The 27087-nt window shown below is 37.9% G+C and overlaps 1 protein-coding gene, 1 non-coding gene and 1 pseudogene across 4 annotated transcripts in view; all 3 read left to right on the top strand.

The window, feature by feature from the left end:
• The window catches only part of Orc5 (origin recognition complex, subunit 5), a 63859-nt gene that overhangs the window by 11924 nt on the left and 24848 nt on the right, over positions 1 to 27087 (top strand). For both annotated transcript variants that reach the window (NM_011959.3, XM_006535716.4), the window contains exons 4-12: positions 819 to 893; positions 4541 to 4652; positions 9130 to 9260; positions 11832 to 11880; positions 11962 to 12052; positions 13547 to 13599; positions 14787 to 14899; positions 15977 to 16024; positions 21601 to 21711. In NM_011959.3, the coding sequence (NP_036089.1) occupies positions 819 to 893; positions 4541 to 4652; positions 9130 to 9260; positions 11832 to 11880; positions 11962 to 12052; positions 13547 to 13599; positions 14787 to 14899; positions 15977 to 16024; positions 21601 to 21711 (783 nt within the window). The remainder of the gene's footprint in view (positions 1 to 818; positions 894 to 4540; positions 4653 to 9129; positions 9261 to 11831; positions 11881 to 11961; positions 12053 to 13546; positions 13600 to 14786; positions 14900 to 15976; positions 16025 to 21600; positions 21712 to 27087) is intronic.
• On the top strand, positions 3572 to 3678 carry Gm22887. The gene has a single exon (XR_003956043.1). It is a non-coding gene; the product is annotated as a U6 spliceosomal RNA (small nuclear RNA).
• Gm15421 (predicted gene 15421) lies at positions 9385 to 10194 on the top strand (annotated as a pseudogene). Its single transcript, NR_004442.1, has one exon. The product of NR_004442.1 is annotated as a predicted gene 15421 (transcript).

The raw sequence follows: 27087 nt of genomic DNA, 5'->3' as shown, positions 1-27087 counted from the left end.
GGTAATTGGGGAAATCAAGTATTTTTCCTTTTGTCCTATATGAACTCATACAATCATGAAGCTTTAATCACCCATGAAACTAATGTGACTTTTTGGGACAAGTTTGAAGAAATTTGAGTATTATCATTAAATTTTTAAATGTATGATACTGTGGCTGGTTATATTTTTTTTAAAAGACCTATGGCCTCATTAGTCAGTCTTAATAGTCATTAATGTGACCAAACTCATCACCATTTTGCTCTTATATATTGTGATGTTATCCATAAGTGTTTACCACGTAGGTCTGTGTTTTAGGAAAATGTTACAACACAAGCATTATAACACTGAACAAAACTCAGTCTTTGAGTTTTCCAGCAGTTTAAACATTACATTGTATGTGTAGCTGTAAAGTTTTATCAGGAAAATTTCTGCGATGAATTTTAGAATATATTTCTGTCTTCCTTGGGCAATAAAGACTTGCAGGGTTTTAGGTGGGGTTTTTTGTTTTGTTTTGTGTTGTTTTTAAAGTGGGGAATGAAGTCAGAACTTTATACTGTGTGTTGGGTAGAGCAATTAGAGAACAGCCTTTAAACACAGCAGTGGCATGTTTTCTCTTTGACTATTTAGATTAAATTATGCTATTAGTAATCTAGGTTTTTTACCTTAATCTGTTTAAAATATTTTTACAAACAATAGCCGTTTGGAAGTAAATTCAAATTTACTCTTAAAAAGTTACAACTTTTCTTTGTAGCATGGAAAAATTTAAAAAGTCTTACAATGTGTTGTACTTTATGAAGTAGATTATGAACTGGTTTTCAAATAGCTGTCTCTCTCTAAAGGTTCTGGATAAAGCTGAGTATCTAAGAGACATGGAAGCAAATCTTTTGCCTGGGCTCCTTAGGCTGCAAGAATTGGTGAGTAGTGAGTGAGAGTGACTTTCCCTTGGCATAGACCAGGTCTGTCCCTACCCAGTATGTTATAGTCTCGGGTTTCTCTATCATGATCACAGTTCGGTTACCCATAGTAATATTAATTTATGACTTGATAGACTTATTAAATTATTTTAGCTTTTCATTTTCAATTATAAAGTAATTCTTATCTGTTAAAGAATTTTAAGCGTTCACTCATTAGTGAGAGAGGGCTAGACATTGGATTCTACAATAATTCTTAAATATCTTTTCATTTACATCTACCATGTCATGCTGTGCTTTTTCTGATCATCTGGATTTCTGTCCACTAGCCATACAGTGTCACCATGCAACTCTCCACTTTACTGTGTGTTATCATCGAATAGTTTTAAAGCAGCTGTAATTGCCATGTAATGCAGAAAGAGCAGGAAGATTTAATAAGCACGTGCATCAGATTAGAGAGTAGTTATCATAGGGGAAAAGCACAAACATTTGAATAATTTGATAAAATTGATGAGAGAATTCAGTCTTTACCAGTGTTCATGTAGGAATGTTAGATTCATAATAGTTATGCTTATTTCCTGTTGAAATTTTATTCACCAACAGCAGAGAGCTAGCTAAGCAGACAAGTACTGTTTGCTCTTTTTACTTAAGAGTAATTTAAATTTTGTGGTTGCTTTAAATGTTTAGTTTGGTTTTATTATCAGTGGTTTGAACATAGTGTTTTGAACATACTTCCTAGCTGTATGCTTTTTGTATTAAAGTGTTAAGTATAACATTGTAGTAAGAACCAGGGCAGTCTTCCCCTTTGAAAGTTGCATACAGTATTAAAACAGGAGAAACTGCTTGTTCTAGTTCCTGTTCTGTTGTTGTGATAGAACAGTAACCTTGGGGAGAAAGGGGTTTTAAGCCTTACAGTTCCACAAGACATCCTGTCCCTCATGGGGTGGGAGAGCACGGCAGCAGGAGTGTGAGGCCAGCCTGGCAGTTGGGAAGCCAAGTTGTTCCATCCCTATACAGGAAGGAAGGGGAGAGAGAAAGAAAGAAATGGAAAGTGGGGCCTTAAGGCTTAACCAGTGGCATATTTCCTTACTGCCTTCTGTAAGGCCCTGCCCCTAAAGGCTCCGCACCTTCCCAACTGAAGGCCAGTTGTTCATATACATGAGCCTATTAGAGATAATTCTGATTCAAATGATTGCAATGCTGAAAGTTTGAGGGACTCCCAGGTGCCACTGAAATCATTGTCTCCCAAGAGACAGTGGTTTTCTCGTGGTTCACAGTTGTGTTCTCTCGAGGTTCACCTATAGTAAAGAATTGGGGAGGAAGAAGGTTCACCTATATAGTAGAGAGTTGGGGAGGAGGGTAGGGTGGGGAGCACTCTAGGGGGTAGGTGTGAGGTCAGTACTGTATTGAGGTACCTGCCTGTGCTTGGTCCTCCTTTCATTTTGTTAGTTTTTGTGGCTGTGTGGGGTTTTAAATGGCTGCTCTCATTGTCTCTCATTCTTGTCATAGTCTTTCCTGTTGTTTTCTCCTTATACCTAGTAATCGTGTTCAGGTGACCTTGGCAGTATTAGGCCTTTTACTTGTGTCTTAGTTTTAACTATAGAAACTATTTGGAAAAAAATTTAAGGTTAACTTAGTAAACACTTCCTGTTTTTTACATTAAGTATCTAAGTCAAAGGAAATTTAAGTTGTAATAAAACCCATTGTATACTGGAAGATTTTTAAGATGAACAGTTGGAAATATTACCAGTTTAAAATCATTGATCTTTGTTCTTGTCAACTTCTATACGTGTTTAACTAATTTTATAAAATGCCTTTTACCTAGCAAGAAGGCTCAGTGTTAGGAGTTCTTGCCCCCAAGCCTGGTGACCCAAGTTCTTTGCCTGAAACCAACATGCTCATGGAGACCCAACTCCACAGGTTGTCCTCTGATCTCCACAGCCATGTGTGATAGTCAAGTGGTGCTATATACGTGAGCACACTAAATAAATACAAATAAATCTGTTGGTTTTCCACGAGCTTTATCATCAAGAATGTGGATAGAGCATACTTTGTAAGTCTAAATAAATTCAGAATTAATTTTTAAAAAAATCAGTGAATTTCTAAAAAGAAAGTGTTTTGAAAGTCCTTTCTTTGGGGGCTGGTGTATAGCTCAGTAGTAGAACCTTGGCATTGTATTTATGAGAAATAGAGTCTTTCCTGAGAGGGTTCTCTGCCGGTGTCCAGGCAGGAAAGCTAATCCTGTGAAGACATGAAAATGAGCCCCAGTGCCTTCACCAACTAGGTCAGACTCTAATGAAGTCCAAAGTCGGGCAGCTCATTCTTAGAATATTTAATACAGAGTACAATTTGGGGAAAGGCTTCCAGGTAATAGTAAGTCCAGTCAGTCTAGTTTCATGTGCACAATAAAGCTTAAGGTGTGACTACATAGAAACTCTTTTGCAAAGTATACGTGACCATGAGGGTGGGTTCTATAGCTTAAAGGCCTAGAATATAGTATTGGTCTCTGACCAATAGCATAGAGTCAGGAGGCCATCAAGTACACATGGCATCTCCCCTAAGGATGGGTAATGGTCTAGGGAGGGAAGAATCTGGGATAAATATTCTGAGGAAATAGGGTGAGGTCTTGCCTCTATAACAAAAGAAACAGAAAGCTTTAATATTTCTTAATAATAACTTATGTGCTCACTTCGGCAGCACACATACTGAGGTTGGAACAATACAGAGAAGATTAGCATGGCCCCTGCACAAGGATGAAGTGCAAATTTGTGAAGCATTCCATATTTTTTCACAGTCATCCACAAGGTCCCTAACGAAGGAGCTAGAGAAAGGACCCAAGGAGTTGAAGGAGTTTACAGTTCCATAGGAGGAACAACAATATGAACTAGCCAGTACCCCCAGAGCTCCCAGGGACTAAACCACCAAAGAGTACACATGGTGGGACTCATGGCTCCAGCTGCATATGCAGCAGAGGATGGCCAAGTTAGACATCAGTGGGAGGAGAGGGCCCTGGGTCTGTGAAGGCTCTATGCCCCAGTGTAGGGGAATGCCAGGGCCAGGAAGCGGGAGTGGGTGGGCTGGTAAGCAGGGGGAGAGGGAAGGTATGGGGGTTTTCGGAGGGGAAACCAGGAAAGGGGATAATATTTTAAATTTAAATAAACTATCTAATAAAAATATAATATGAAGTTATACAATATGGCAGATCTACTTTGATCCAACTCCATGTTTCCTTTTCTCTGAGTTGCTGTAACTGTTTTAATAATGGAAAGTGCTAAATTTTCTTTTTCTGTTGTCAATTGATTGAAAGCCTATGATTTTTAAAAATTCTCATAGAAAGATTTTGTCTTAATTTTTCCAACAGATGTGTTTCTTAATATCTACAAAATAAGTTCTGTATGACTGCTCTAGTGTTCATGAATAACTAAAATGTTGATTAACCTACAGTTTAATGGAAATTCTAAGCAATTATGTATGAAAATTTACAAATGGTTGAGCTCTCTGATTAGGTTTTCTAAATACAGTTTATTAATATGCAAATAATTTGTTACATATATTAAGCTTTGCTGAATTTAGTTGAAGATAAATCCAAAGGGAATTACTGCCCTGGGATTGTTAAATACTAAGTTACTTTTCTTCCTGTTTATTTATAGACTGACAGAAATGTGACTGTTATCTTTCTCAGTGAGATTATTTGGGAAAAATTTCGTCCAAATACTGGATGCTTTGAGCCATTTGTCTTATATTTCCCTGACTATAGCATAGGTAAGTTTCAATTGTTTGAGCAAATAATCCTTGTTAAGATTTTTATTCAAAATGTTAAGCTACAGAATGTTAGATTGAAATATCATCAACTGTTGCTGTCAGTCTCAAATAAAATGCTTCTATTTCTGCATTTTACAACTGTGAAGGGAGCAATTCTCATAGTTACTAAATGAGCAGGTCTTATGTGTTTATTAATAGTATACTTTTAACAGCATATATATATACATATATAATACACATATATGTATATGTGTATATATATATATATACACACACATACATACATACATACATACATGCATAATTAACTGTTTTATTTAGAGGAACTCAAAATAGATAAAGACCATATTTTTAATAGCTTCTCATCCATAAAAATCACACACACACACAAAAGAAAAATGGGAGAAGAATAGTAAAGAGGTTTAGATCAAAGGATACAATATTGTAGAGTCTGGGGTTTTTTTGTTTTTGTTTTTTTTTTTAAGATGTAAACATACATACATACATGCATACACACACACACACACACACACACACACACACACACACACACACTGATGATAACATCCACACAAATAAGAATCACACTAGACTGGTAACATACATTGAGGAGAATTGGGGAGAAATCTTTGTCATATACTTGAATTAAGTCCCATGGTGACTGTTTCTTGATTCTATATATTTATTTGTCATTGCTGTAACTATTACTCTAACAAATACTAGTTCTCTTGTCTATTTTAGGTGGGTATATTTAATCTTAAATTTTATGGTTTAATAATTTTTCTCTTTGGAAGAACATGGTACTTCACGGTCCTTCTATATTGTTTAATAGTCTTGTAGATTATTGAATTTTGAGCTATCACTATACAGAGAAGATCCCTCCAATTTAAAGACTATAACTGTGAAGCATAAGGTGGTGTAGCAGGCTGGGAGGAAACAGCATCCCATGACCTCGGCCTTGTTAACACTGCCCCGCTCGTCTAATGAGCTATAAGCATTCGTTGCTGAGAACAACACATTGTTGCCTGTTTTCACAAGAACAGAAGCCAAGTAACACCTCCTGGTTTAGCTAATTAACTGTTTTTTATTTAGAGGAACTCAAAATAGATAAAGACCTTATTTTTAATAGTTCTCATCCATAAAAATCACACACACACACAAAAGAAAAATGGGAGAAGAATAGGAAAGAGGTTTAGATCAAAGGATACAATATTGTAGAGTCTGGGGTTTTTTTGTTTTTTGTTTTAAGATGTAAAACATGGTTGAAATTTCAGGACAAAATTAACTAGCAATCTTTGTAGTGTTGCAGTGTAGAAATAAGATTAGATTTGGTTTAGTTACTATCAGCATAAGGTAAGGCCTGCCTGCTCTGTAACAATTTGAAATTTTCAGTGACATAATTTCCTACCTCACTCGCTATGTGTTCCACCCATATTCTCTGTTTCCTTCATTATTATATGGCCCTTGGTTCTGCTTACTAGGAGCCTGTAATAATCTTTTGGTTTTAATGAAATATAAATATGAGAAAGAAAATAGCTTTCATCATCTATTCTGTCTAGTGTGTTTTTGTTAGTCTAGATACATAAATGTAGTTTCATCTAAATCAGTGGTTCTCAGCCTTCCTAATGCTATCTATAATACACCTCATGTTGTGACCCCCACCATAAAATTCATTGCTCCTTCATAACTGTAATTTTGTCACTGTTATGAATTGTAAGGTGTCCTGTGTTTTCTGATGGGCTTAGGCTACCCCTGTGAAAGGATTTTCAACCTGCAAAGGGGTCACAACCCACAGGTTGAGAACCACTGATCTAAGCGGACTTAGTCATTATTGCTCCGTACACTTGACCTCATTCACAGCTTTCATTTTCCCTGGGACTGTATTAGTTGTTGTAGGCCATGTGAGCCTGTCCCACTGCAGTTTATTTAAACTAAAAGTCCTTGACTTGACTTTTTTTTTTTTTTTTTTTTAAAGATTTATTTATTTATTATATGTAAGTACACTATGTAGTTGTCTTCAGACACTCCAGAAGAGGGAGTCAGATCTCGTGATCGGATGGTTGTGAGCCACCATGTGGTTGCTGGGATTTGAACTCCTGACCTTCGGAAGAGCAGTCGGGTGCTCTTACCCACTGAGCCATCTCACCAGCCCCTGACTTGACTTTTTTTGGCGTAGTTTTTTTTCTGTCTTTAAATTCATCTTTTGTTTGTTTTTGTTTTGTTTTTCCCTGAAGTTAATCTTGCCCTCCTTTGGAATTTTTCATCATAGAGCCCCTTTCTCTGTACCATTGAACATATAAACATATTTATAATAATAATCTAACCTGTTACTTTTCCATTTTGGTTTTCTTTCTGTTAACTCTCCCTCCCCCTCCCCGAGTATTAAGCTCCATCTAGCTACCTTTTTAAAAAATTAATTATAGATATTGTGATTTGAACATTCTTAGGCTATATTTCATATGTTTTGGGAGAAAGGATCTAGAATAATTTTTATTCCAGGGCTAATTTTCTAAGACCTAGCACCTTTGGAATCTCACTGAGTGCCTCATATTCATCATGGTTTGTGCATTCTGACTAAAAGTAACATGAAGAATTAACCCATGTGAGCTGGGTGTTGTCTAACCTTTAGTTCTCAATAATTGTTTGTTCCCACTTCCTTCTGATCCACAGAAATTGTTCTTACTTGGCCATATGATGTTTCCATCGCTTTAGGATGGCTCTATGTCCTTGAATACACTGCCTGCAAATCCAGCTGTCTTAACTCCACACCATCATTATTCTCCTCAGCTCAGACAGACTACTGAGCTCCTTCAGGCTCACCCGATTGAGCCAGATATAGTGGTGCACTATTCTGATCCCAACACTGTGGAGGCAGACACAGACTAATCTCTGAATTCAAAGCCAGTCTGGTCTATATAGAGAGTTTTAAGACAGCCAAGGCTACACAAAGAGACCCTAGGGTGAAGAAGGAAGGGAGGGAGGGAGAAAGGGAGGGGGGAAGGAGGGAGGAAGGGAAGGAAGGAACGCAAACTGGGTTGATGGTGGGACTCACCTGTTTTATTATTCCAGGGCTAATTTTAGCTTTTTCTGGTACCACAGCCTTTTATTGCTTTTTGTTTGATGTTTGAGTATATTCATTTACAGTTAATTGTTCATTACAGAAAAGTTCTGTCTATGTTAGGGTGGCTTTTTCTGTGATAGGTCATGCCTTAAAAGCAAAATTATAGGACACTCAGGCCAATCAAAATGTTTTTCTCTTCATGTGCTATGTAGTAGTTCAGCTTTTGTTAGGCATGATTTTTTTTTTCATAACTTTGAGTAATCCCAGGCTATTAGATCAGACATGCCTTGGGTGCTTTAGGCCTTAGTTATTGTGTATGTAGTCTGTACTCAAGCAACTGCTTGTTTTTATAGCAGTTCACTGAGAAGTTTGATTCTTGGAGTGTTCCTCATGGCTGAAATGGGCCACTGGCAATATCTGGATTATTTCTACTGAGAACACTTTCTGATAACAAATACTGCAGGTTTTGTTTTGTTTTTAATTCATCCAGCAATCTATTCTTCAGTTGTTTGGCCCAGTGTGCCAATCATATGTCAATTCCATTGGAACCATCTTCCAGGACTTGGTGTAGAACTCACAGGTTAAAGACTCTGTCTCACAGAGCTGCCTCTCCTGCAGATGCCAGCTCCATTACAGACCTGGCTTCTAAAAGCTGACTGTACACTAGGGTTCCTGTGGTCCTCCCCTCTGGTTTCTTGGTTTGCCTGTAGGGCTCACAGAACTCAAAGCATTTCCTTTCTTACTACTGTACTGACTACCATCAGATTGTGAAAGACTGAGAAAAAGCCAGACATGAACAGTTGTATGAAAAATGCAAAATTGAGGTTCAAGGAGGTGTCAAGCCTAGAAGCTGACCCTGTGGCCATGGTGGGGTGTGTGTCCACCCAGTGCGTAGGTACACTGGCAGTCTGTACTGTCTGCACTCCATGGCCATGATGGGGTGTGTTTCCACCCAGCTCGTGGGTACACTGGCAGTCTGTACTGCTTGCACTCCATCACTTAGGGGTGTGCATGGAGCCCCCTCTAAATAGGTCCAGTTATAACTAAGTCTTTGCCTGGGGGGATGAACTTGGCCTTCAGCCTAAAGGCTAGGAAGTAGGGACCCTAGCAACTGCTGTCACTTGTAAGCTATTAGAGGCTCAGTCAGGTCACCTCATTAGTGTAAGCTCCAGTTTGTTTAGGAGGGACTTAGCCGGAGATGCTTAACCCATCATTTATGAAATTCGTGCTAGGAAGAAAAAGAAATACAAATTATTCTATTACATAATTACTCTTTTCTAACTGATAACCACTTTATTTTTCTTAATTATTGTTGGACCTAAATATTTGTTTTTTAAAAACATTTATAAGATTCTGGAGCATAATGATTGTGGTTCTGTGTTGATCATTTAAGTTAGTTTTGTGTCCTGTGAACAGGAAACCTTCAAAAGATCCTGTCCCATGATCATCCTCCAGAGTATTCAGCGGATTTTTACGCTGCCTACATTAACATTCTCCTTGGAGTTTTCTACACTGTCTGTCGGGATCTGAAAGAACTCAGACACCTGGTGAGCGAACATTTTGTGTGTGCACACACACATCACATACAATATATGTGTGTGCATATCTGTTAGAAAATTTTAAGACAAGCTTCTAGCTGAGAATATGTGTCAGAAATTTGGAAAAGGCACTTTGAGGCTAATGGATTTCTGTCTGTGTGTTAGCACCTGCTGCGATCTGATAAGAAAATCGTATATTCATTGTTAGTTATACCTTTCCGTTATTATGAATGTGTCTTAGAGTTGTGAAAGGAAGGAGGCAAGGATGACTGGTTCCCTTTTAGAAAGCTTCAGTGAAGGCACTGAGGGAGGTGACTCACTGAAGGTGGAGACAGGTGATGCCAAGGCCTGCTGGCAGTCTAGCATCCAGAGACCCTGTCTCAACAAACACAAACTTCAGTTAATATTTAATACTTCATCTCTGTGGTTAAAAATTCCTAGAAGGGCATTCTCTTCCCACGGCTGCAGCTCAACATGGCGCCGCAGAAAGACAAGAAGCCTAAGAAGTCCACCTGGAGGTTTCATTTGGACCTTACTCATCCAGTAGAAGATGGAATTTTTGACTCTGGAAATTTTGAACAGTTTCTACGGGAGAAGGTTAAAGTCAATGGGAAAACTGGAAATCTTGGCAATGTTGTTCACATTGAACGCCTGAAGAATAAAATCACAGTTGTTTCTGAGAAACAGTTCTCCAAAAGGTATTTGAAATATCTTACCAAGAAATACCTTAAGAAGAATAATCTCCGTGATTGGCTACGTGTGGTCGCATCTGACAAGGAGACTTACGAACTTCGTTATTTCCAGATTAGTCAAGATGAAGATGGTTCAGAGCCTGAGGACTAATTGGCCTCTGCTTGTAATACAATGAAAGTATTCTAAAGAAATATAAAATTGGACTTTATGAGAAAATAAAAGTCATTTCACTCTATAAAAAAAAAAATTCCTAGAAGGAACCTGTGTCTGTAGGTACTAATTGACTAATGGAAGTTTCAGAAACTATGGAGAGTGTGGAATGTTGCAGGTCCAGAACGTAATTACAACCTGCCTTAGGCTAAAGCCCATTGAATGTTCATTCCTTCACCCCCATGCCCACCCCAACTGTCTCAGGCCTAACATCCTGACTGTAGATAAAAACCTTTTTGGAATAAACTAACAAAACTAATTTTTCACCTAACAAAAGTTCAAATTTGCTTCCAACTAGTTGAGATTTGCCAACTATGCCATAGCCACCACTTAATGTTTCTACCAAAGTGCTCTAAAAGTGCAGCCTTATTGCTTTGTTTTTCTTAGAAACTAGCAACACTGCTTAAGGTCCTAGTGAGTTTGAGTTTCTGCTTCACTGTAGTAAGTCTGTGGTGGTGTGAGAGAATGGCCTCCATAGGCTCACATGTTTGAATATTTAGTCTGCAGTTGGTGGAACTATCTGGGAAAGGCTTAGGAGGGGTGGTCTTATTGGAAGAGGTGTGTCACTAGGGGTGGGCTTTGAGGTTCTAAAAAGTCCACATCATTTTGAGTCAGCTCACTCTCTGTCTCCTCCTCTCAGCCGCTGCCCCAGTGCCATGCCCACCAAGCTGCCATGCTCCCCACATGGTGATCATGCACTAACCCGCTGCAGATACGAGCCCCAAGTTAAATACTTTCTTCTATACGTTGCTTTGATTATGGTGCTTTGTCCCATTAATAGAAAATTAACTAAGACAAAAATTCTAATACAAAGTAGGAGAAATTTGCTGATATTGGAGAAAGAAATGTAGGAGAAACGGGCATGATGCTGGAGAGCAGTACATTTTGTCTGGGCTATTTGGCTTTGTTGACGTGATGCCTTAGTAATTATGTTCTCTGCCTAGGTCTGAAAATCTAAAATTAAGGCAAGAAGTTGGCTGAACCAAATAGCTCTCTTTTATTCTTTTCTCTCTGAAGTTAATTTTAGTACTTAATATTGTCCCCTGAATTTGAATTTGCACAGCAATATCATTATGTCTGTCTTTTCTCTAGGCTCTACTACTAAATCATTTCATCATAAAATACTTAAGATCAAATTCATGTTAATAAATTCTATCTCTGTATGTAAACATACACACACATTTTATCAATTCACTAAAATTATATTTCAGTAGGATGGTACCGTTACTGCATAGAATTTCTAGAGACATTGTTAAAACATGATTCTTGGGTATGAAATGTTCCAGTTGACTTGGCATGCCTGGGATAGTGCCAAGAACTCATATGTGCAGCGACCAGCGAGAACACTTTAAGTCATCCTTAATTAGGTAGTGCTTAAATTATGATGGTGTTCACATGCTGGAAGATAGTTAATGGTCTGGCCCTGATCTTTTTTATTAAATATCATTATGACTAAGAGTACAAATTATGCCTTGCTATTTTATTTGAGCCTAATGTATGAGATAGGATTTAGTCAATAGCATGTTTGCTGGTATACTACCATTATTGATATTGTTTTATAAAATGACACTTTACTTAAAATTTAAGTAAAATTGTATAATTTGTAATAAATTTTATGAAAAGGTTTCTAATTATAATTGTTTCCTGCTTTTTGTCTCTCTCTTTTTAAATTCATAGGCAGTGCTTAATTTCCCCAAATACTGTGAACCTGTAGTTAAAGGAGAAGGTAACTGACTATCATTATTAATATTTCATGTGAGAGCATTTATACAAGATTTAAATTATTGAAATTCTCTCCTGGGAGTAGCAGGTGAACGTGATACTCGCAAACTGTGGAGAAATATTGAACCTCACCTGAAGAAGGCAATGCAGACTGTGTATCTCAGGGAGATCTCAAGGTAACTGTGTTTACCTATTAAATATTGCTCATCCAGAGTGCTAGAACTAGAAATGGTACAGGTGATTAAGCTCCCTTATCCAAAAATCTAAAGTCCAGAATACTTCAAATTTCTAAACTACTTAAATTTCATATAAAACCAATGTATGCATGTTTTCCTTTCCTTCTTCACGTATGATAGAAAAAGCATATATAATAAGGTACCCATGGAGATAGGAAACAATGAGTAGTTATAAACCTCCAAACCAGAGTAAAGCAAACATCTGGGAAATAAAAGAAGATGCATTTCTGTACCAGAAGTGTTGATAGTCCAGGTTCTCTAGAGTGGTCAATTCAGAGACTCTACTTGTCTGCTGCATTCTAATAAGTTACCATACCTTCTTGCCACATCTAGTAGCTGTTGTCGTCAGATTGTGGTTTCTCACTGCATCTCTCAGTCAGCACTCAAGCGTAGTCTCTTCTCTAGGACCTATTCTTCCTCCTGGACTACTTGAATAATCCCTAGAAGTTCTAGTCTCAGTATCTGACTCTGTCATACCTGCTACTTTTCCTCACATAAAACAACATAATTACTTTCAACATCTTTGAAAGAATCATTAAGTCTACTATTAAGACTTGGAAACTGTTTTAAAAGAAAAGAAAAACATCTTTAGTGTTCTAAGCAAAAAGTCACTTACAAAAGAAAGTTAATAAAACTTGCAAATTGATCAGGATTTTTGAGAAACTCAGAGAAGTGAAGCCAAAATATTTGTATTTTCAACCTGTCATTCAAGTATTAAAGCTATTGAAACAGGGACATTTCATAAAGCCCCTCTGAGATCTGCTGGGGACAGTCTGGACACAACGGAGACAGCAGCAAAGCCTACCTAAAAGATTGATAGCAAAAAATGAATTTAGTTTTATCTAAATGAAAATAAGGGCAAACACAGTATAGAGCAGTATGAGAGTATAGATTGCTTGATAAGCAATTATATGATACATGATATGATGCCATCTTTAAAAAAAAATGGCAAGAGGGCCAGGTTTGGTGGCACACACTTTAAATCTCAGCACTCAGAGGTAAACTTTTGAAAAATACAGATTCATATATATTAATTCTGCTTTTGTGTGTTCTTGGAGGACTTAATCTTTAGGTCTCAATATTCTGATTGACTATATACACTTCAGTTGATTGTTCCATAGATTAATGTACAGTTGTATCCAGTATGATGATTTGAGCTGTTGGAAGCTTACAGAGTGGCTGCTATATATTTATTGTAATTTTGATAGTTTTACACCTATGATCAGAGTAAAAGGATTATTAAAACATTAACATTTGAGTATTTTGTCAGACTGTTACTATATATCAAATGACTTTGTACATGTACAAACATAGACATGTATGTATTACTTTTCTATTTTCTAATGGAAGTGGTAGGTTCTGTGGGGCTCTTTATTACTGTATATTGATTTCTTGTGTCTTTCAATCTGTTTGTGCTCTTCTGTTTTGTTTTAGTTCCCAGTGGGAAAAGTTACAGAAAGATAACACAGACCCAGGACAACTGAAAGGTATCAAAGCAACCCTGTGGCGATTACAGGCCTCTGCTCATACTGCTGGACGTGCTGTTAGAGAGCCGTCAGTAGCAAATGCCAAGTTACAACACTTTCATTAGTAATTTTTCTTCAACTAAATACCAATTTTTTATTTTTTTAAGTATTAGATTCTATTATATGAAAAATCTGTTATTTCTTTTGGTGTTGTCACCTAAATAATCCAATTTTATGATACAGCTTTAACTTAGCACATGGAATATTTCATGAGTTTTATGATTATAATAACTCAGGTTCTTCAGTGGTTATGTTTCAAATGCTTTTGTTTTCTTTTAAGAAGGGCATGATGTGCCAGGCAGTGGTGGCGCACGCCTTTAATCCCAGCACTCGGGAGGCAGAGGCCAGCTTGGTCTACAGAGGGAGTTCTAGGACAGCCAGGGCTACAAAGAGAAAAACCTGTCTAGAAAAAAAAAAAAAAAACAGAAACAAAGTGGCGGGGGGTATAATGTAGTGGTATTGAGCTTTTTGGTTTCTGTTTCTTGTTTCTTCTCTTGGTTTCTAAGCACTTGAGGTGATTTACAAGTGACTGCGAGTAGTATACTGTAGGAAAGAGAGAGAAAGGACTAGAGTTAGAGCAGTGCTATAATGTAGTTGAACTGCTCCCGTGCTTCAGACTGAGCTGTTGGTCATGTTTAAGGTGAGAGGACGAGCTGGCTTTCAATCCTTTCAGAGGTCTTAAGTGACTTCCCACAGACTGATACACAGAAGTATCAGAGCCTGTTTTGTGCACATGAAATTGGCATTATGTGCATACTAGATATGGCTTCAGTGGATAGTTCTGTTGATAGGGGTTATTATTTTTATCTTAAGTAGCTTTTAACATATATTATTACATGGGTTTTGTATGTATGGGGGAGAATTGAAATAGAGGTAAAATCTCCTATTTTGTGGTCATATAAGGTCTTCAGGGAGAGTTTAATGAAGAAAATAATCTTAAAGGAAGAAATAGTAGCGTTTAGACTCCAAATTGGGAAGAGACAGTCAAATAGAGCAAGCAAAGCATGCCATCGATAAGGTTCAGCTCGATAGTACCAGTATCCAGAGCAGTAGCTGAGCACAGCTGAGGTGGGCAAAGGGGAACCTGGAAAAGGTATAAAACACCTAATGGCACCTGATGAATGCTCTTCTGGTGTTCTGTTATATAGGTCTCTCGGCGTACACCCACATGGAACTTCCATATTACTCCAAGTTTATTCTTATTGCTGCATACCTTGCCTCTTATAACCCAGCGAGAACTGATAAGAGGTTCTTCCTTAAGGTAATAGTAACATCTGTGTTTTTGAAAATCCTAGAAGTACAGTTGTTCTTGCAGGTTCAGAGATACAAGCTTCAAAACTGTTGTATATATACTGAACATGAAAAACAATTTTCTGGTCATTATTCTAAAAATAATGTACAATTTTAATTATTTTTAGAGCATTTAAATTGTATTGGCTAATCTAAAGATGATTCAAAGAACAGAGTGTATTATATAACTGGCACACTTATTTTTTTCATAAGGAACGTGAATATCTATGGAGTGTGGTGCTGTGTGAATGGTATTCACAGAGTACTGAAGTTCCTCTGTATCTGTAAATGTGTAAGGGGCAGAGAGATTAGACTAGGATGCTAAATACACAATCTGGACCTGTTAATAGCTCTACAATCACAGTCTGAACTGGGGGAGAAAGTAGGTAGTTTACAGAAGAGAGCAAATAGGGTTCAAGTTGTTAGTCTAAAACATTTCACTCCCTCAAAACATTCTTTTTTTTCTTCTATTTTTATGTATGTGTGCATATATTCATATTGTGTGCGTATGTGTGTGGACAAGTTGAATATGCATATCTATGTACACACATGTGGACGTTGAAGTCGTCCTGGGTCCATCAAACCCCAAACTCACAGACTAGTGAATTTTTCTAGCCAGCTTGCTCTGGGCATCCCTGTTTCCTCTTTCCAAGGCTGGAATTACAGGCAGGCTGCCAAACCCATCAGCATGTATGTTTATGTAAGTTCTGGGCATCTGAACTCCAGCCATCATGGAACACTGAGCCTGACTCTGCTTCCGTCTCTGCACTGGAAACATTTGTATGGACATGAAACTTAAAGTATTAAGTTTTTATTTGTTTTTTTTTTTTTTTTTTTTGATTTGGGGTTTTGGGGTTTGTTTTTTAGGTCATTTGTTTCTAGTCTTTTTTTGGCAAGGGTAACTAACTCCTGACTTCTGAAAAAGGGAGAGGGAGAGAGAAAAAGAGAGAGAGAGAGAAAGTAAAATGAAATGTATACCATATTTTCAACAAATTGTTTATTCTAGTTTAAGCTTCTTTGTCTAAAAAATAATTTTTCTTACTTACAGCATCATGGGAAAATCAAGAAGACTAACTTTCTAAAGAAGCATGAGAAGGTATTCATGTTTAAATTCTCTTAACTTTTGAATTTAGAAAAACGTTTGCATGTAAGATCATGAAGGAAGTAGGTGAATGTGTAATTGTATGTGCATATAAGAACCTTTTCTGTTGGTAATGTTACCATGTAATGATATTTTATTAAATACACTGTTTGAAAGCAAACTGAAAGAAGTGGGTGCTAGAGATAAAACTGAGTTGACAGAACTTTTAATAACTTTCTTGGTGGAAAAGTTCTATCTGGATTGTTTAGATAAACACAGTGGATTAAACTCAGTTACTTTCTTCCTTTCCACTTTACAATCCCCTTCTCCCCAAATCCATTGGTGAAATAGAAATGAGGAACCATAAACACTTAAGCAGCTAAGAGATTTGATTTCAGCGATGTGAAATTTGGAAGTGAAGAGTACAAAACTTTTTATAATATGGGTCTTGACTTCCTATGTCTGTAGTAGAAGATTCCTAAACATTCAACAACCAAACATTAATTTAAAATCAAACCTGCAATCATCTGAGGGTTGACCCATGTCATCGCAGAACTCGGCATGACATCATGCAGTGTGAAGCACATATGTTCAGATTTGAGACAATTGTTGGTTACAGATTGCAGTGTTTTTACTACACGTAGAAAGTTTCCTGCTTCTAAAGAATATAATAGCTTAATTACAGGAAATAAAATCTTCAGTATTTTTCTACCATTGTTTCTCAGCATGTAATATCAATTTAGTTTATCTTTGGATTATTTCAGTTTAGAATACTTGACTTTTAAAAATTATTGTTTGACCTGCTTGTTTGAGTAAAATGAAATTTAGATTGGGCTTAAGACAGAAATTCAAGCATTCCAGAAAATCCCTTCCAAATGCTTCTGCCGTTTTGTCTGCTGTGTGTTTGTAAAATGATGGTCTCACCACAATGATACTGATCAACTTTGCAAAACATTGAAACCACTCTACATCTTGCATCATATATTCAGCAAAGATTTAATTTTTTATGTAAACATATATCTCATTAGTATACAAATTAGTTTGTCTTTAATAAATGGTAAGATCTCGACAAAGGGTGGTTTTAAATGAATTTATTTATGATTATTATAAGCAAATGATTTGTGTACCTTTTTAATGTACTTAGTCCCAGGACTTTCACGCAGGAGGCAAAGAGGCAGACAGATCCCTATGAGTTCAAGGCCAGTCTGATCTACACAGAGTGTTCAGCCAGCCAGGGCTGCATAGTGAGGTTCTGTCTCAAACAAAACAAAGCAAAGCTCCAATATAAAGAAAGGAATCTCACGTGGGAACATGTATGAGACTTCTCAGAGTAGATGAATATCCATAAGCAGATCAAAGGGAGTTTAAACCACAATTCAAAACCAAACTAATTTTGTCTGAAGATTCTAGAAAAGCTCAGTTATTAACTCACTGAGTCCTTTCTTTTTCTTTTTTCTTTTTCTTTCTTTTTTTTGTTTTTCGAGACAGGGTTTCTCTGTGTAGCCCCAGCTGTCCTGGAACTCACTCTGTAGACCAGGCTGGCCTCGAACTCAGAAACCCGCCTGCCTCTGCCCCCCGAGTGCTGGGATTATCACTGAGTACTTTTAACAGGGGTTTAGTGAGTCAGCTTAAAACCAGTGACTAGATTTAAAAGGTAGAGAGCTGCGGCTGCTCTGTGGCCTGGAGCTGCGGCTGACTCCGGGCTGAGTGGGGAGCTAGGACTGCAGCCCACTGGGGATGAGCTCTTCCCACTCTTCTGAGCTAATGGTGGCTTGTCAGGACTTTAAGAAGCAAAGCTTTATTTCATTGTCTTTTGCCTTTCATTGTTGCTGGTATAGAAAGGCCTCCGCCTCTCTCTTTCTGAGGTGTGTATGCTCTCACTGCTCTTCATGATGTCTGTTGTTACTGTTACAGTTGTGCTGTAGTTAATCTGGGGTTGGGCTTCTCATTATCTTGAATTAGTTTTGCCTCTGAACATTGACATTTCATATGTTGCTGCTTCTCCCCTTTATCTGATTTGTCTTCTTGAGGTACTGAGTGGATAGATTCATTAGATATTTTGTTCTTTTCAAAGCCATTCTTTCGCCAGGCTGTGGTGGCGTATGCCTTTAATCCCAGCACTTGGGAGGCAGAGGTAGGCAGATTTCTGAGTTCGAGGCCAGCCTGGTCTACGGAGTGAGTTCCAGGACAGCCCAGACTACACAGAGAAACCCTGTCTCAAAAAAACAAAACAAAGCCATTCTTTCGTGTTCTTTTGCCTCTGTATACTTTATTCCAAGAGTAATTTTTTTCAGCTTTGTCTTTTCTTCAGTTTTGAAGAAATTCAATAATTTCCCCACCTTTTTATAGTTTGAACCAGGATCCAATTCTAGGGTCAACACCAAAGCCTTTAATAATGTTTCCTGCTCTCTTGAACTCATACAGTAGGACATTAGAATGTGTGAGCAGTTTTACAAACCCATTACAGAATGACAAAGAGGAAGTGATACAAACAGAAACTCGAATACTAACAGGGAATGTACATTACAACCGCAGTACAACATTGTAGTCTTGGATTGACAGAACTAAAGACTGATAATTCTAGCTTTCAAATGACACATAAATCAGTCTATAAAACAAAGGCTGCCTACTCTGTAGGTTGACAGTATGTCATCAAATTACATACAAACAAAATGTGTGTGTATTGGTCAAGGCTAAGGCTAGGTTGCACTGCAGGAAAAAGAAATCCCAAGACTCTGTGAATGGCTAACCAGACCAGAACTTATATGTTGCTCACAGTGTAACCAAATTAGAGTTGCATGGCTTCTGCCATCCAACAGTGATGCCAGGGGAAACACACTGGCCTGAACTAACAGCAAAGGGAGCAAGGAAGAGGGAGAGGACCAGTAGTTTGAAGTCTTTTCTTGGAAGTACTTACATCACTTCTGCTCATATCCCAGTAGCCAGAACTCAGCTAAATGGCCTCCATCCATCTGCAAAAAATGGAGACATTAAGTCTTCCTATGTGCTCAAGAAGGGAAGACAAACAAATAATGCTGTTGACAAACTCCTGGCAGTGGCCCTGCAGAAGTACATGTGCATGTGTGTACACAAGGAGAGAGGTGCAGGATTGTCGATTGCAACATATCTATAGTAGTAATGGCTTTCTTAAGAAGTAAATATGGTAGTGATATAGTCATAAAAATGGAAAAGTTTAAAAATAGATTAGTGCTGTGTAGGCTTATATTTTTCAAAACCTACTTTAAATTCTTTTTCTTTTTTTTTTTTTAATTTATTTTATTTATATAAGTACGCTGTAGCTGTCTTAGGACACACCAGAAGAGGGCATTGGATCCCGTATTTAAATGTTTTAACCTCCCTTCTAGCTGGGCAGTGGTGATCATGCCTTTAATCCCAGCACTTGAGAGGCAGAGGCGGGCGGGTTACAAAGTGAGTTCCAGGACAGCCAGGGCTACACAGAGAAACCCTGTCTCGAAAAACCAAAAAAAAAAAAACCAAAAAAGCAAAAACCTCCCTTCTAGCCCACCACCCACCAGAGGTAGTGGAAAGGCAAAGGAAGCTGTGGCCCTGTTTAGAAATACTTCTTTGGGATGAATCCATTCCTCACTGTCAGGATAGCAGCAGTTCAGTTCACGTTAATGTTAATTAGCAGCAGTCGTTCAGTCTCCTTGCAAATGCCATTCACAGATCAGCAATGCTAATTCTATCCAGAGAAACAATAAGGCTCTGCCAATCTGCCCGAGTCCTTGGAAGTGGCAAGATGTCTCCAGACACCACCAGAACTTCTTTGGTGTGTTTTTCTCTATGAAGTCATAACAAAAAATGATCAGCAAAGAAGGCCAGGCAAACCAATACCACACAGTGTTGTCCACTGTCTGTTGGGTTACATTTATCCTTTTTCCAAACATTACCTGTTCTCTCAAGTGTCTGCTCTAGCAAAACATCACATGCCCTTTTTCCAGGCTGCTTCCAGAAAAACACATCTTTTCTCAGCAAAATATCCTCTCATGTGTCTGCTTCAACAAAACCATCATCTCATAAGACAGTTTCCAGAAAAATATCACATGACTCAACCGAGTCTCCAAAGAAACCAGAAATTTCCACTTTAGTGCTGTAAAATATATAAAATATAGGCAAATCTAAGAAAACGTAGTGTTAAAGGGAAAAGGCAGTGTGGTATAAAGCTGCATCCAAAATGGTACAACTTACAAGGAACTCAGGTCGTATGGTGCTCACGTCTCTAGTACATGAGCAGCACTGTTGTGAGGTAGGAAAGGGTTCAGTGGACTCCAACTAATCAGTAACACGGTCTAAGATTTTATTTCTCTGTATGTATTGTATAATATTTGAATTTGATAAAATTGGGTAGTGAGTACATTAGTATTTGTTGTATTAAGCCTCTGCTTTTCTCAATGTTTGAAGTATTTGTTAGAAAGAGCATGCAAAATTTAAGAACAGGAAAATAATCTCTGAACTCTGTAAATAAGTGAAGTTAACACTGCTTTTGTGTACTTTAATTGGGTTTTGGGCTTTTTTTGTTACATTATTCTTTTAAATATGTATTTACTCTTAGGGATATACTTTCCTAATTTATTTTCTACTGTTAATAGGAAGTCCTTATATTTTTAACCTGCTTTTAAAGTTATCTGCTAAGAATGGAATTCCAGTGCTGTAATTTCTCTAATGACATGTGATTGTACCATATGAATATCTAAAACTATGAACATTTTCTGTCTTTAGAGTTTTTATAAAATTATTTTATGCTAACAGCTTATTTATGAATTATACAACTTTATTACTTTGCTAAATTAAAATGGTATTTTTAGTTCTCTGTCTTTTCAAAACTATATTGAACTTTTTCCAAGAATTGGTCTGAAGAGGTGGGAAATAAGTAATGTGTTCTAGTCCAGCAATTAAGAACCCGGTGTGGGAGCTAGAGAGATGCTCAGCTGTGAAGAGCATCTGGTGCTCCCCATAGTGATCCCAGCCGTGGAACTCCAGTTTCAGGAACTCTTCCACCCCATCACCCTCTGCACCCCCCAGCATGCCCCAGTGCACACCCATACTTTTCAGGCACTCACATACACATACATTTTTTTTTTTAAAGTCTTAGTTTTGGTTATACATTACCTTGAAAAATCATTTGGGAATGTGTGCAACAGGATAACAGTGTCAAGACTGCAAATAGCTGAGTTTTTTCATGTTTATTGGTACAAGGGAAATTTAAGGTCATTTATAAAAGGTGGCATTATCTGCACAAGGTAGGCCTGCAGCAGGGAATTGGCAGGGGTGCTTGACTGCCCTTCCTGACGAGGGAGAGAGATTTCTTCAGCGGCTGGCCATGCTCCAACAACCCTGAAATGAAGCTCATTGGGCTAACACAATTATGGACATAAAGGAAGACTAGACAGGAAGAAGAGGGTCTGTAGGAGTGGGGGGGGGGGCAGTAAGAGAGTGCAAATGGTGTGTGTGAATGGGATCAACTGCATTATCTATGTGTAGCAGAATATTATCATGAAACCCATTGTTAGGTCTAATTAATGGATGCTAATAAGCATGCCAAAAAGTCTTATGTTCTCTTTTCTCTACAGACAAGCAATCATCTTCTTGGACCAAAGCCCTTTCCACTGGACAGATTATTAGCAATATTGTATAGTATAGTGGACAGCAGAGTGGCTCCAACAGCAAATATCTTCTCCCAGGTAGGCCTCATGCTGGCTTCTTCCCTACCATCCCCAGTCAGTTCTTCAGGTAGTATGGAAGTCTACATAGAGATTTTTGCTCAACAAATGTTAATATTTTAACTATACAATGAATATTGGTTTTAGTAAGTACAGTTGGCCCTTTTTAGAGCTAGGTTTGGAATTCATGCATTCAACCAACTATAGTGAGAAAAAAAAGACAGTGACTCTCTTCTATGCTGAGCATATACAGGCCATTTCTTGTTGTTATTTAATACAAATGTGAATATAATGTAACAACTGTTTATACAGCACTTACGTTAAGTTATGTTTTATAAGTGATGGATGATTTAAAGTATATTGAAGATGCTGTTCATTGTATGTAAACATATGCTGTCTTATATATGCTTGTGCATTCTCACCTTGGCATGTATGGGGTCCTGCATCCTCGGGACGTGCTGAGGGGCAGCTCTATTAACAATTCCAGACACAGGCTCTTTGGGACTCATCACAGAATTTATAAATGATAAAAAATTAATTTAATGTTTCTGATTCATTTTTTTTCAGTAATTTTTAAAATTATTGCTGATTAAACAAGTAGCTTGATGATTAAATTAATGAATTAAAATATATAAGCATAATTTAATGGAAGCATCTTTTAAATGTGTTGGAAAATGATCTATAATGTCTTTATTTCTCATAAATATACTCTAACGGTTGGTATGCTATTACTGTTATTTGGTCTGTTTTGCAGCAGAATAGCTAAATTCTCAGCATTTCACTAGATGGCAGCATAAGCTCAGAAATAGAAAATGAGTATTTTGGTTTGGGGATTTTTTTGTTTTGTTTTGTTTTTCGAGACAGAGTTTCTCTGTGTAGCCCTAGCTGTCCTGGAACTCACTCTGTAGACCAGGCTGTCCTCGAACTCAGAAATCCTCTTGCCTCTGCCTCCCAAGTGCTGGGATTAAAGGCATGCGCCACCACTGCCTGGCGGGATTTTGTTTTTAAGTAGTTCATTCACTTTTAAAGAAAATTCTGTAAGTTTAGTCATGCTAGATTTCTTAAATGTCTCAGAAAGACTTGGTGAGTATTATGAGTAAAAAAGGCAAATTGATGTAAATGACTTCTCTTAGAATACAGTCAAGTCAGATGCACTAAGCAGTTTGTATGAAGGGATTTTTTTTATGGCTGGTAATATGTAAGTAGTTAAACTTACATAATAATTATTTCACTATAAATTTGATCTCAGGATAGATGTCAGATTTTACAACATGTGATAGTAGCTTTTAATTATTAAAGACTTAAAGTACCAAAAATAGATTGTAGTCTCAACATTGTTGACATCGGATCTAGATCATTGTCTTTATAACATAAGACTTTATATGAACATCTATAGAAAGTTAGTGTGTACAGAGTCTGAAGTTGAAGGAAGGTATTCTAGTCAGTTGTTAGGCTGTATAAACAATTAGCAGGTGCTGAAAGTTTTAAGAACTTAATTCATCTTTAATCTGTGTTAAAAGGTTTTTTCTGTGCTTTTTTTTTTTTAAACTTGCGGTTTCTGAAGCTCTGGTCCTTATTTACTCAAGCATAGACGTCATTAGTACCTTCCCGCTTGATTCTTTTGTTGACAAAGGGTTTTGTCATGTTGCCCCTACTATATTTACCATCCTTCTGCCTTTCCCTTCTGAGTTCTGGATTCCTACGTTTGTAGCACATGTCCAGCCTTTATTACTGCTAGCAACTTTCTCTATACAACATGCATGGTTTTTATTTGTTTCTGCTACTACAGTAACTGAAATGGACGTCAGGTGCTACTGTTACCTTTAAACAAAGTCAGCTTAGCTAGAAGAGAAGAAAGAGGACTTCCTAGCAGAAAAGAAGCAGCGTTAACAGTGTATGTGACTATAATTCTTAGATTCCCCCAATTACCTTTTTGAGAACTAAACAAGGATACGTTTTTTAAACTTTTCCTTTGGGAGTTTGCAATTTAATTGGGCAAGAGGGAGAGTGAAGGGGAGGATACATAAAAATAGTATTAAAAGGCTGTAAAGGAGCGTGTGGGAGGCTGGAGAGGCTCATGAGAGACTAAAAGCAGAAAAGGGTTACTTCTGCATTGTAGGAAAGATGTGGCAGCTAAGGTGAAGGGTGGAGCGTGACTGGAAAGCTTGAGCCGACTTAAACAGTAACTGTGCGGAAAGGAAAGGCAATGCAGTCAGTTGACATTTAGATACAGTTCAGAGAAGGGCAGAGGTCGGAGGGAGGACCAAAGTTAGGGGACTAAGCAAGGAAACACTTGTCCGTGGCTGCTGTTCTAGGAGCTTGGGTGGCATTGGATGTGGCTGTGTGGTAATAGTGTCTGTGTAGCCGTCATTGCAACACTTCTGCTACTATTGCTGTTCCAGGTGTCACCCTGCCACACAGCACACCTTGTGCCTTGTATACTGTGCCTCGAGTTACCAGGGCATCTTATTTGTTTAGAAATAGACTCAGCAGTTTTACTCTCTAAGGAAAAATAAAAGTTACATACAGTGAGAGGTTTCTGATGTAGAGATTTACCAAGTTCTGGGTCTTGACTCTAATGAACAGTATAACCAGTGTCGCCGATCCTTGTGTGTACATCACTGGTACTAACATAGTTAGGAACAGCTTGGCTCAGAGTGTGTCTTTATCTGGTAACTTGTGGCAGTGGAAGTTGTTCATCTTTTGTTACCTCTTCTTATTAACATTTAGTATTTATAGTGTTTCGGATAGTGAAAGCATATAAATGAATATGCATATATATTTGTTTATAAAATCTTTTTGGAACTTGGTCATTCTAATTATTAGGATATAAAATATAGGAAAAACCAAGAGGTTAAATATACCTAGGCTTAAGGATTAGACCTAAATAACTTTAGAAGTCCCACAGTCTTTACATATTCTTAAAATTTCAATTTCTTTAAAATATCCATCTCTTTTAAAATCCAAAGTCTTTTTACAATTAAAAGTCTCTTAACTGTGGGCTCCACTAAAACAGTTTCTTCCTTCAAGAGGGAAAATATCAGGGCACAGCCACAATCAAAAGCAAAAGTCAAGCTCCAACCGTCCAATGTCTGGGATCCAACTTACGATCTTCTGGGCTCCTCCAAGGGCTTGGGTCACTTCTCCAGCCATGCCCTTTGTAGCACACGCGTCATCCTCTAGGCTCCAGATGCCTGTACTCCACTGCTGCTGCTGCTCTTGGTGGTCATCTCATGGTACTGGCATCTCCAAACTTCTGAGTTCTGGATTCCTACGTTTGTAGCACATGTCCAGCCTTTATTACTGCTAGCAACTTTCTCTATACAACATGCATGGTTTTTATTTGTTTCTGCTACTACAGTAACTGAAATGGACGTCAGGTGCTACTGTTACCTTTAAACAAAGTCAGCTTAGCTAGAAGAGAAGAAAGAGGACTTCCTAGCAGAAAAGAAGCAGCGTTAACAGTGTATGTGACTATAATTCTTAGATTCCCCCAATTACCTTTTTGAGAACTAAACAAGGATACGTTTTTTAAACTTTTCCTTTGGGAGTTTGCAATTTAATTGGGCAAGAGGGAGAGTGAAGGGGAGGATACATAAAAATAGTATTAAAAGGCTGTAAAGGAGCGTGTGGGAGGCTGGAGAGGCTCATGAGAGACTAAAAGCAGAAAAGGGTTACTTCTGCATTGTAGGAAAGATGTGGCAGCTAAGGTGAAGGGTGGAGCGTGACTGGAAAGCTTGAGCCGACTTAAACAGTAACTGTGCGGAAAGGAAAGGCAATGCAGTCAGTTGACATTTAGATACAGTTCAGAGAAGGGCAGAGGTCGGAGGGAGGACCAAAGTTAGGGGACTAAGCAAGGAAACACTTGTCCGTGGCTGCTGTTCTAGGAGCTTGGGTGGCATTGGATGTGGCTGTGTGGTAATAGTGTCTGTGTAGCCGTCATTGCAACACTTCTGCTACTATTGCTGTTCCAGGTGTCACCCTGCCACACAGCACACCTTGTGCCTTGTATACTGTGCCTCGAGTTACCAGGGCATCTTATTTGTTTAGAAATAGACTCAGCAGTTTTACTCTCTAAGGAAAAATAAAAGTTACATACAGTGAGAGGTTTCTGATGTAGAGATTTACCAAGTTCTGGGTCTTGACTCTAATGAACAGTATAACCAGTGTCGCCGATCCTTGTGTGTACATCACTGGTACTAACATAGTTAGGAACAGCTTGGCTCAGAGTGTGTCTTTATCTGGTAACTTGTGGCAGTGGAAGTTGTTCATCTTTTGTTACCTCTTCTTATTAACATTTAGTATTTATAGTGTTTCGGATAGTGAAAGCATATAAATGAATATGCATATATATTTGTTTATAAAATCTTTTTGGAACTTGGTCATTCTAATTATTAGGATATAAAATATAGGAAAAACCAAGAGGTTAAATATACCTAGGCTTAAGGATTTGACCTTTGCTTCTGCCTGGTCAATAAATTATCTGAGAAAAGAAAAAACATGCCCAGTGTTCAAGAACAGAATCTGGTCGTGAGACAGCAAGGAGGTTGTGTCACTTCCCTTTGCCTTCGGTCAGCAGTAATGTCAGCGCGGCTCCGTTTCCTTCTTTCTCCTTTTATTCATCTGTCAAATACGCTTGCCCACCAGAAGCACAATTTAAACTTAACACACATCACCAACATTTGTATTGGACGGTCGTTTTGATATGGACTCTAGATGGCAGTGTTGTTGTATTGTAGCTTTAAGTTTCTGTAGAACCCAGCTTTAACTTAACATTGTCCCTGGTATTTATAAAGAAAGTGATTTTGAAATTTTTCCACATTTGGCTTGTTTGAGTGAAAGCAGAATCATTTATGGTATATACATTTAAAGTTAGCACAAAGATAAATTGATTTTTATTTTATTTCATTTGAATCACTTCTGTATTGAAACCACAAAAATAACGTGTAAGTAAGATTTAAGGTTTTGGGATCTGAAAATAGTTCTTGACAGTAATACTACTCAGTGTAGCAAGTATACTTTATAATGCTTTCATGTCTGATGAGCAGCGGGAGGAGCACACTGAGCATTTTAAATTGTGTGGGTGGGTGTTGGGATTTCCTGTATTTTGCAAACCTTTCGAGTGTTTGAGACCTGTAGATGTTAGTCACACCTGATCTTTATCCTTATGCACCTCTTAGTCATTCTTAGGCTGAGCTTGAGAGTTCTCAGTAAGGTAAGTGTGCACGCCTTCCCATTGTGCGGATGGTGCGGCTGACAGAGATGTGCACTGCTGTCTTATCTTGTTCTCCTTGGTCCCATGCTTGGAACAGATGTGCCATGCCATCACACCACATCCATTCAGCAAATGGGGAAACCTTATGGGCACTGCCTTCATCTGTGTAGCCCTGGCTGTCC

The sequence above is a fragment of the Mus musculus genome, chromosome 5 (assembly GCF_000001635.26).
Source record: "Mus musculus strain C57BL/6J chromosome 5, GRCm38.p6 C57BL/6J".
Lineage (NCBI taxonomy): Eukaryota > Metazoa > Chordata > Mammalia > Rodentia > Muridae > Mus > Mus musculus.
This window is presented reverse-complemented; position numbering and strand designations above follow the sequence as displayed.